At 42.3% G+C, this 10,396-nt stretch overlaps 2 protein-coding genes across 3 annotated transcripts; both read left to right on the top strand.

Annotated features, from left to right (window-relative positions):
- Positions 1-5,255, top strand: lctla (lactase-like a). The gene is made up of 7 exons (XM_073464820.1): positions 1-90; positions 175-270; positions 1,500-1,554; positions 1,648-1,809; positions 1,907-2,181; positions 3,181-3,307; positions 4,963-5,255. The coding sequence occupies exons 1-7, from the start codon at positions 1-3 to the stop codon at positions 5,076-5,078; spliced, it is 921 nt and encodes a 306-aa protein (XP_073320921.1). The 3' UTR covers positions 5,079-5,255.
- Positions 5,256-5,976: 721 nt separating this feature from the next.
- Positions 5,977-10,265, top strand: tipin (timeless interacting protein). Of its 2 annotated transcripts, none has more exons than XM_073464571.1 (9): positions 5,977-6,126; positions 6,651-6,726; positions 8,114-8,246; positions 8,379-8,472; positions 8,585-8,660; positions 8,786-8,908; positions 9,004-9,064; positions 9,225-9,494; positions 9,633-10,265. In XM_073464571.1, the coding sequence occupies exons 3-9, from the start codon at positions 8,126-8,128 to the stop codon at positions 9,902-9,904; spliced, it is 1,017 nt and encodes a 338-aa protein (XP_073320672.1). In that variant the 5' UTR covers positions 5,977-6,126; positions 6,651-6,726; positions 8,114-8,125; the 3' UTR covers positions 9,905-10,265. The 2 variants fall into 2 exon arrangements, with proteins under 2 accessions (XP_073320672.1, XP_073320673.1); XM_073464572.1 differs by lacking the exon at positions 5,977-6,126 and adding an exon at positions 6,555-6,573.
- Positions 10,266-10,396: the final 131 nt, after the last annotated feature.

The raw sequence follows: 10,396 nt of genomic DNA, 5'->3' as shown, positions 1-10,396 counted from the left end.
ATGGTGAACCACTTCAATGACTTTGCCAACTTGTGCTTCGAACGATTTGGAAACAGAGTGAAGTACTGGATCACTTTCAACAACCCGTGGGTACGTCAGGGTGGAGAGGAACGGTGCGTTCACTGTCCTGTCGACAGATGTAATGACTGACGTGTATGTTGTCTTGTGTTTCAGTCCATTGCTGTGGAGGGATATGAAACAGGGGAACATGCACCCGGACTGAAGATGAAGGGAACAGGAGCTTACAAAGCCGCTCACCACATCATCAAGGTGAGACTCAAGAGGTGATGGTTTGTGTCCGGTTTGGTGTTGTCATGGCTGTGCCGAACAAACATGGGATCAAGGCAGTTTGTGAGATTGTCACAAAATATAATCTAAAGCATTTGTGTAATTGGACTTGAATCTTAAATTGTTTTTGTGACTATCAGCACGACTGTCTTTAGTACCTGTGCCACTTTTCTATAACGGGTCTGCAAACTATCAGTCACAGGTCGGGGTGGATGGCGGGTGTACAATTTGCCAGACTCTCACACCAGAATCCAGGGTTTGCATCCAGGAGGTTTAGGCAACGAAAGCACTTTGGTTAAGGTTAGGAAAAGATATTTTAGTTTGTGAGACAGGCACAGAATTGATCTATAGGATTCACCCCCCATGCTGATGGAAAGTCTTTCGTTGTCCACAAAACATTTCTGGAGCTGCACAGCAAAACAGCGTTGCAGCATTTTGCTAAACACTTAAAGAAGCTGGAGAAAAAAATAAAATGGCTCCAAATCTCTGGAAGCTTTGTGATCTAATAACTGATTTGGAAACACATTATTTACACCCTTTTTTTTTAAACCAAAATTTTGACTGTAGCTACGAAGCTAAAGGTGTTTGCACAAGCTCAACCGCGTGTTGAGGGTGTGAATAACATCTTTTCAAAATAATTTGGGATCTCAAGGCTTCTGGAGATAATGGACGAGCTGTATGGAGCCATTTTATGTTTCTTTTTTCCCACATTGATTTGAAAAGCGGTTACTTACACCCTCAACTCTCGTTCTAGCTGGTGCACCAACTTCAGACACTTCTAGTTTAGCAGCTACAGTGTAGATTTCATCGGGTGTAAATAAGCTGGCTGCAGGTTAGCACAGACGTGTTTATGTTAACCTGTAAAATATCCTGCCTTCATTAGATATATTTGTCACAAGTGCAAAAAATGTGTGTATATCGCCCCAAAAATCAATTATCAGTCCAGCTCTACTTTCGACTCTGACCATTTCCAGGTACTCAGCTACAAAACCTACAAATCCTTCACCAGAATAAACATGAACTGGGCAGCAAGTTTGATTCTTTCATTAAATATTTGGCAAGAAAGGCAAGAAAGTTGGGGGGTGAGCGGTCATAAGGGGCTGGTCAAACCCAGACTGGGACTCCTGTGACTTTGATAATGTCCTTCTTCTGATAATGTCAACTAAAGAAGACAGATATCAAGGTGACGCTGCCTTTCTGTCTTTAAACAGGCTCATGCCAAAGTCTGGCACACGTACGACATGCAGTGGAGAAGCAAACAGAAAGGTAAAAAGAAACCCTGAGGGCACAGTTTGGTTTAATTTTGGTATTATTGTGATTGAAGTCACGCTGGACAGTTAAGTCTTTGTGTGTGTCCAGGTCTGGTTGGGATCTCGCTAACGGCTGACTGGGGGGAACCCGTGGACATCACCAACCAGAGGGACATCGAAGCAGCAGAGAGATACATCCAGTTCTACATGGGATGGTTTGCGACTCCCATCTTTAATGGAGACTACCCCCAGGTTATGAAAGATTATATCGGTATGTCAACTCAGACCATTTATACGATATCTGAGACAAATGTGACATCAGAAAAATGTCATGTTGGACTGAGCTGAACCTGAACTCTCCCCTCCAGGCAGGAAGAGTGGCCAGCAGGGCCTGGGAGCTTCACGGCTGCCCGTCTTCTCGCCTCAGGAGAAGAGTTACATCAAGGGAACCTGTGACTTTTTGGGCCTCGGACATTTCACCACTCGCTACGTCACCATGAAGAATTTCCCGTCAGGCCTCGGGGACAGCTACTTCTCAGATCGTGACCTGGCTGAGCTGGTTGACCCACAGTGGCCTGATCCTGGCTCCGAGTGGCTCTATTCTGTTCCCTGGGGCTTCAGACGCCTGTTGAACTTTGTGAAGGTACGCGACACAAATAAAATCCAGATATCCAGCTGTATTGGATCTGTTGAGGGTGGTCCCCCATTAATCTCTCTGAAAGCTGCTCAGTGGTACATTAAGCCAAGAAAGCTTGACCTCCCGGGTGTAAAGTTATCTGGATCGTCCATATTGCTTCGGCCTTGTGGGGCCCACAGAGCAAGTGAACAAGAGTCAGGCCCGCCGGAGTCAGAAAGACTAGTTACCGAGCCTGACCCGAACTCGACATTCTCTTCTTTTTAATGTTTGAAACCCGACTCGAGTCCAGTGCAGTTAATGTAAGCTGTTACCCTGTCATGCCGTTGTTACCATGGTTACAGCTTGGCTGTCTGTTGACGTTGAAAAGGTGTTGTTCGACACATAAAGTAAAAAAATGTTTACATTTATTTAAATTGTACAGTTACGGGTCCCACTGGGTCCAGACACGTTTGGGTCGGGTATCTGTACTCTAACGCGCACTAGAAACTTCTGAGCGAATAACTCCAGAGGGGGTTGTGACAAAACAAATGATACAGCTGCTTCGTTCATCGTCCTTCTTCTTCCTTTAATGGCGGTGGTGTCCAGCATTAAGGTGCATTAACGCCACCTGCTATGACAAAGTGAGCAGGTAGGGTTAGGCGCTACAAGATATAATCATATGTGTATTATTAACATGATATCAACATTTCATTTTAAAATATCACAGTTATCAAAAATATCAGTATACTGCAACACCCCTAATCCCTTCATACATAGAACTTTTTGTTAAAGAGTAAAATCCTTTTTGTTTTAACAGAAACAGTCACTGTGTTGCTCTCCACAGATCCACCAGATTCCATTTACAGTCATTTTATCTTCGTTAAACACTTTTCAAACTCAACAGAAACAAAAATAAAACCACCAAAAGCATCTTGTACAAGTAAATATGAGTTACTAATGATACGATCACACAGTATCAGTATGTAGGCCATCACGCCTGAATGTAACTTCACATCTCTGTTACAGACTCAGTACGGAAACCCGATGATATACGTGACAGAAAACGGCGTGTCGGAGAAAATGCTGTGCACCGACCTCTGTGACGACTGGAGGATGAAGTACTTCAAAGACTACATTAATGAAATGCTCAAAGGTGAAACAAGAGCAGATTTTACTGTCCGTGTGTTAGACTAACAAAGCTGTGAGAGATGAATCAAACATGGATTTTCTTTGTTTTGGTTCAACTCACAGCTCTTAAGGACGGAGTGAATGTGAAGGGGTACACGGCCTGGTCTCTCCTCGACAACTTTGAGTGGGATGAAGGATACTCCGAGAGGTTCGGGCTCTACTACGTGGACTTCAGGAACAAAAATAAGCCACGCTACCCGAAGGCCTCTGTCCAGTTCTATAAACGCATCATCAGCTCTAACGGCTTCCCCAACCAGAGAGAGGTGAACGCCAACAACACTCTCCACCTTAAAATCCTCTCTGGAGCTGAATGTGTCGTTTAAATGTTGACATTGTGTCTGATCGTTACAGGTGGAAAGTTGGAAGAGGAAAGCTGTGGAGACTTGCTCCTCCAGTAACCAGCTCCTGGCTGCAGGTCAGTGTTATAAAGTGTTATAAAGTGTAGGTTGTGATAAGCTAGGTGGGGCCAAACAAAGGAAAAGTCTGTCTCCAGCTTGTTATTCTGCTATCTAACAGGGATTTTCTTTGTTTTGCCCCTCCAGCTAGAAGAAAATCCCAGGGAAATCAGGAACATGCAGGGATGCAAAAGGCTTGGCCAGTGCATGATGAAGTTTAGGTACAAAAAAGTTGATCCATTTCTGAGTGACGTGAATCTGCAAACAGGGTGTTTGCTCTATAACTCTATTACATTTCACAGTGACTCTGCAGATTAAGATTTTACATTTAAAACATCTGATGATCTTCAAAAGTACACGAGAATAAATAAAATTAGCTCCGTCTCGACCAACATAAACATTAAAATGCCACTTTCTAGAATAAGAGAAATATTTATATTTAAAGATACGAATTTATTTTTTAGAAATTACAACTGACATATTTAATATTAAGTTTTATTTCCAATTCTTGAACTTGGAAATAGCAGAAAATTCCTTTCACACATCTCACGGTCTTCCTCCTTCAGTTTCCATATTTCCCAAAGCTGGTTTGGCTTCATACGATCCAAACATGTAAATCCATTTCTTAAAACTTTTCTTGGACGTGTAATAACATCTCTCTGATTTTAAAGAGTAAATTACAGCAAATAAATGAAGAAATAATAAAACGCATAAAGAAATAAAATAAATCTATAAGATTAAATGTTTTTATGTGTGTTTTCAAGGTCCACGGAAGCCTTTTCCAGTGATTTAAAGCAACATTATGTAACTTTTTCACATTAAATCATTGTCTTCTGGATCATGTCGATGGTTCAGTGTGTTGTAACAGGGGGAACGGTGTCTCTGTCACTTGTTTCTGCAGAGTGTGGCTTCAGTGAGCGGGTTGGATCACAGCGTTACACACATGTTGACTCCAACATACAAGCTTCCAACACATAACAGTGTTATGAGGTCATGAGTTTGTTTGTAGTCGGCGTCTACATTACGTCTGACAGACTGTTACAGACTCGAGTAAATGTACTTTGTTACATTTCATCACTGGTAACTCTAAATTTAGACACTTTTCGTGCAAATATCAGTTATTGGGCTACTTGATTATCAATAATCGGTATCGGCCCTGAATAAAACACATCCATTGATCCCTGATTTCCACACGGAGACTCACATTTCCTTTCATGTGTTTCAGATCCGTTGATAGGCCACATGGAGATGGTGACAGAGATTGTGGTTCCCACCGTGTGCACGCTCTGCATCCTCCTCAGCGCAGTCTTCCTCATGTTCCTGCTGCGTGGACGCCTCTGAACTCACACACACACACACACACACACACACACACACACACTGAATCTGAGAGTGACTTCAAAGCTGTAAACTTTATCCTGTCGAGAGCATCTTGTTGATTTAACTGTCCTGCTGTTCTGTTTGAATAAACACTTTTTTCAGGTTGTCATTATTTGAGTCGAACTAGCCGGTAACTGTCACCACTCTTAAAGAATGAATTCACGCTTGGTATATTACTATTTTTATTATTTAACAAACTGGTCTTGTGTGGTTTTTGAAGTAGTTTTATGAGCTACTCAAGCTAACTGCAGAGAGGAGAAGGTTTACTGTCAACACGTTTGTAAAATCAAGAATAAAAGAGTGATGGAGATAAAGTGTTGTACTCTCTGTGGATCACAAACTTCAATTAAATACATTTTATGAATTAAATGGTGCTGATTATTGACTGAAAATGTATTTTTTTGCTCTGATAATTCCCCTGCTGTCATAAGGTTGATTTATGAGGAGCTACATCAAGTCGAACTAAATTCACAGCAATGTTATTGTTTATTGTTGTGAATCTGAAACGCAGTTACAGTAAGACAGTTCACATTGTTGTTTTATTTATTTAACTGGTAAATGATGTCTGTACATTTCATCCTGCTCTCTCCACTGTAGCAGTCCCATTGTTTGAGACTTGCTGTCTTTCCTTGCTTTGGGCTGATTTTCCAAAATCCCTCTGGACTGATTGCAGTGGATTCAGATCACCTGTGTGCAGGTGAGGAGACTGACTCCTGATTGAGGAGTGGAAGCAGCTTGGTGCATTTCCCTCCCAGCCAATCGTGGTGTGATGACACCCTTTTTGTGAAGGCTTAAAAGAGGTGGGGAAGGCACCCAGGTGGCTCTCACCCTCATTCTGAATCTGTGTTTATTTGGGAACCCCTTGAAACCCCAAGCCCCCCTATATACCTTCAGTTTGACATTTTAGAGGCCTTTGTTTATTGGTTTATAGTCCAAGTAGCAGACTTTGAGCGTTCCCCATAGACTTACATGTTTTTTGTTTATATCTTTATGGAGGTCGGGCTGGCCTGTAAGCATTTTACTGCCAGTACCGCCACGACACATTTCAGCTGGAAAAATACTAAATCACATTATTTTAATTATTTTTTTGGTCAACAAACTGTCAAATTTAAGGAGGACAGACATGTTTGGGCTCTTCTGAAAGGTTACAGTCAGAAGCTCTGCAAGTGCTCCTGTCATTAATCTCTAGGAGTTTGAACACATTTTATTTATTTCTCTCGTCGCCTCATCAGCCTGCAGATGACCTGTAACTGCCCTGTTAACTGGAGAGCACAACACATCCACATCATATAGTTTTACATGGTCCAACTGCAAATTCACTGAAAATGGACACTTAACACTTGTTTTACTGGTGAAAAACTAACTTATGTGCTTTATGTGTAGCTGTTGAATGGAGACGTTCCTCGTCTTGTGTTTTTATGTCCATGTTTCAATGTCATCTTTGCAGAGAAACACTGTAAGAAAAACTGATTACCACCCTCCAAATGTATAATCTGTAGTTTTGGCTAATATCTGTCGGACTTTATTTTGAAGGACACAACAGTACCGGATGTGAGTGTCGCTAGCTCGCCGCCGCTTCGTGCTTCTTCCTCCGGACAGCTGCTGACAGGTGGGACAGTTTTCTGACTCTTACTTTGAACCACAGTGTTGTTTTTTATAAGCTGCGGTCATGTCGGTGTCTGTGTGGTTTGTGTTGACTCGTAACGTTTCACCGTCTCGCTGACAGCAGCTAGTTTACGTGTTAGCTCGTTAGCTTAGCAGCGGCTCGTAGTTAGCTTAGCAGCGGCGCTCACTCGCTCCTGCATCTATAAACGTTTCTCCAACATAAAGTTAGATTCAACCAACGTTCAGACAAAGACGTGAATGTCCTGTTCACACAGTCTGTCCAGCTCGCACTTGTTTCTGTGTGTAGCGGTGAAACACGGAGGACAAACCGTCTTCACTCGTTGTGTTTCGGCCGTGATTGAGTTTACCGCCTTCTGGTGATGACGCGGCGCTCGACCGATATCTGTCCACTCATGGCCGATACCGACTGTGATGATGATGAAGACTGATATCAGGGCCGATATTCATACCTAATATTGAAAATAAAATTCATGTCAACACCAACTTACTTGATTATTCACATTTTCTACTACCCAATACTTACACTCCACTGCATTTTGGAGGCAAATATTGTACTTTTTAGTCAACACAACATTTATTTGCCTGACAACATGCTGCATCAGAGCCAAAGTAATGCCTTTTGAAATTAATTTATTTTATTGACAATCAGCTGATTCACACAGTCAGATAATCAGAAAAATGTTTAATATTGGATCCGATAATCGGTCTACCCATTGTTTACTGTATGTACAAGTACATACTTGTAAATATATGTATACTTTGACTTGTACTTTTGATACTTAAATTTATCAATTGCTAGAAAAATACCTTTGATACGTGCAGTACAGTTCATTACCAAAGTAATACTTCAACCTCAACATCTTTACTTTTACTCAAGTATCACCTTTGGGTACTTTTAGGACCGGGTATAAATCACATAATGTATAAGGAGCACTTTTAATGTTGTAGTTGGTTGAGGGTTAGACAACTTTACATGAAGATACACTGAATTTTATAAGGCTGTCATATATTGTAATGTAAAATATCAAACTGCAGATGTCAAGCACTTTAAAACAGAATCTCAAGATGGTATGGCAGTACAGTGTGTGGGTAATTAATTGTGTTTTAATCCAGTCCATGTCACTCGAGTGCTGTTTTCTCCACCATGTTTCTTTCAATCAATCCTACTTTCATTCTGAATTTGAGTCCAGCCTCTCAGAGATACAGTATACGGACACTGATTTTGAAATCAAAATAATTCATGTTTTCATAGTTGTACTACAGTAAATTATATGCTCCTGTGTAATCTGCCAAAAAATAGTCAGATAAACAAGAACTCATTGCTTTTAAAGTTGATATTGACTGATCCAGGTTTTATTTTTCCCTTCCAGAAGTTACACACCATGCGCGGCCCACTAGAAATTGGTGACTACGATGGCCTGAAGGATGAAGCTTTCCCTCCTCTCCCACCACCTCAGTCCCCGGGCCAGGGAGGACAAGATGAAGGAGACCCCTTTGGAAATGGTGAGGAGCTGTATGTAACACTAAAGATGTAACTGAGTCTTCATTTGCTCCTAACCTGCCCTGCTGAAGGGTTTCTGTCACTGTCAGCATGTTGACCTCCTGTCCTGTTGTCATGTGATGTGGTTCATGCAGACGAGGAAAATGGCGACGTGTCCAAGCTGGATGAGGTTCCTGCTGCTAAAAGGAAAGGAGTGAAGAGGCCGCAGCCCAAGCTGGACTCTAACAGGTACTTCAGACATCAGTGCTTTCATATAATGGAGGACTTTAATATATTAAAATGCAGGATAATAAAAGGAGTCTAGACAGTGACCTACATGGTAGTACTTCTTTTTCTTCAGGCTGATCTCAGACAGAGGACTTCCAGCTCTGCGAACACTGTTTGATGACGTCCGTTTCAAAGGCAAAGGACACGAGGTGAGAGCTGACAGCAGACATGTTAATAAAGCCAGAAGTTACAGGTGACTGTGGAGAAGTTTATGTTGACTGTACTTCACCAGATCATCCACGTTTCAGGGTGTTTGTGTGTTTTGTCCGACCAGGCGGAGGACCTGCAGCTGCTGATGCATAAGATGGAGAACTGGGCCCACAGGCTGTATCCAAAACTGCAGTTTGAGGAGTTTATTGACAAAGTGGAGAAACTCGGCAAGAAGAAGGAAGTGCAGGTGTGAAGAGGATGTTCATGCTGAATATTTAATGAAATGTACTTATTGTCTACAGTGCAGTGTTTGTAACTTCTCGGCATTTTTGTATTTGGCAGACGTGTCTGAAACGGATACGACTGGACATGCCGCTGACACACGAGGACTACATGGGTAATGGTAAGACATGACAATATTACAATTTTTTCAGCCATTGTTAATTCCTTTGTGAGACAGGTCCTTGACATGAGGTCACAGGAAAAAAAAAAATCATATGAGAGCGAACGAGGCTCAAATTGACTCTAAATCCAGGATTCTGTGATGTATTGTTTTGGTTTAGCTGAAGAAGCAGCAGCTCCTGAATCTCACGTCTTCGGGGATCCAGATCCGTTCAACAGCACAGTCTTCCCAGATGACCTGCAAGCGCCGGTCCACTCCACCCCGGCTCCAGCTGCCCCACCTTCTTTCTCTCCAGCAGCTCCTTCTCCAGCTGCGTCCTCCTCCCCAGCTGCACCGTCTCTGACCGAGGAGCAGCGTAAACGCATGGAGCTGAACAGACAGCGAGCCCTGGAGAGGAAGCTCGCCCGCCAGCAGCAGCAGCAGCAGACAGGTGAGAGGCATTTCATCTGCTCAGTGATGGAAAATAAGATTCTACCTGATTTCACATCTGAAACACAGTAAATATAATTAAAATAATTACATTTCAGTGGGTAGTAGTTGAATTGAACGTTACGCTGCTGCCCTCCAGATCCTTCAGACTCCCAGACTGTTGAGTCGTCCACGTCAGCAGATGAACCCACGTCTGTCTCCTCTGCAAATGTCCTCAACACCTCTGAAAATCAGGATGAGGAGATGGAGGATTTGGACCTGAAGCCAACCAGCAGCAGCACACAAGAGCCCAGCGAGCAGCCACACAAAGACTCTGAACCTTCTGCTGATTCACCTCAGAGTGAGAAAGAGGAAGACGGCAGCACCAGTCAGCTCCATCAGCCCAGTAATGAGTGTGAGGACGGAGATTAATGCTAAAGAGCAGCACACCAAAAACTTGTTCTTCTGGTTCCTGCCTGAAACACACGACCCAAACTTTTCCTTTTTCAGATTATACCACCGGTAGGATTGTGTTTGGTTTCACAAATTCCTGTTACTTCTTTGTTTTATACTTGTAAATGACCCTTTATAACTTAGTAACTAAAAAAACATGCCTGCCTGACGTTAAGGTGCCTTGTTGTTCATGTAGTAATGTAATAAGTGCAGCATGTGAAGCAGCAACATGTTAAAATATTAAGTCTGTTCTGGGGAAATGTCTAAAACTGTGAGCCGAGCTGTGGTCTCACCAGTGATTTTATAACAGTGAACAATAAAGATTTAATTTTAAATTGAATTGTTTCAGTTGAAAGACACTGATCTCATCTTCACATACAGGATAGTAAAGTCCACACTCTAAGGAAAGTACGAGTCGGCTTCACTTCAATAATATCCACCGTCCTCCATTTCACCTGTTTTAAATGAGTA

Source organism: Pagrus major, chromosome 4 (assembly GCF_040436345.1).
Source record: "Pagrus major chromosome 4, Pma_NU_1.0".
Lineage (NCBI taxonomy): Eukaryota > Metazoa > Chordata > Actinopteri > Spariformes > Sparidae > Pagrus > Pagrus major.
This window is presented reverse-complemented; position numbering and strand designations above follow the sequence as displayed.

Coding starts and splice junctions, on each gene's coding strand:
- lctla (XM_073464820.1), top strand. CDS start 1: ATGGTGAACCACTTCAATGACTTTGCCAACTTGTGCTTCGAACGATTT. Junction 1,555..1,647: donor GTGGAGAAGCAAACAGAAAG/GTAAAAAGAAAC, acceptor GTGTGTGTCCAG/GTCTGGTTGGGATCTCGCTA. Junction 3,308..4,962: donor CATTAATGAAATGCTCAAAG/GTGAAACAAGAG, acceptor CATGTGTTTCAG/ATCCGTTGATAGGCCACATG.
- tipin (XM_073464571.1), top strand. CDS start 8,126: ATGCGCGGCCCACTAGAAATTGGTGACTACGATGGCCTGAAGGATGAA. Junction 8,247..8,378: donor AGGAGACCCCTTTGGAAATG/GTGAGGAGCTGT, acceptor TGGTTCATGCAG/ACGAGGAAAATGGCGACGTG. Junction 8,661..8,785: donor TCAAAGGCAAAGGACACGAG/GTGAGAGCTGAC, acceptor TTGTCCGACCAG/GCGGAGGACCTGCAGCTGCT.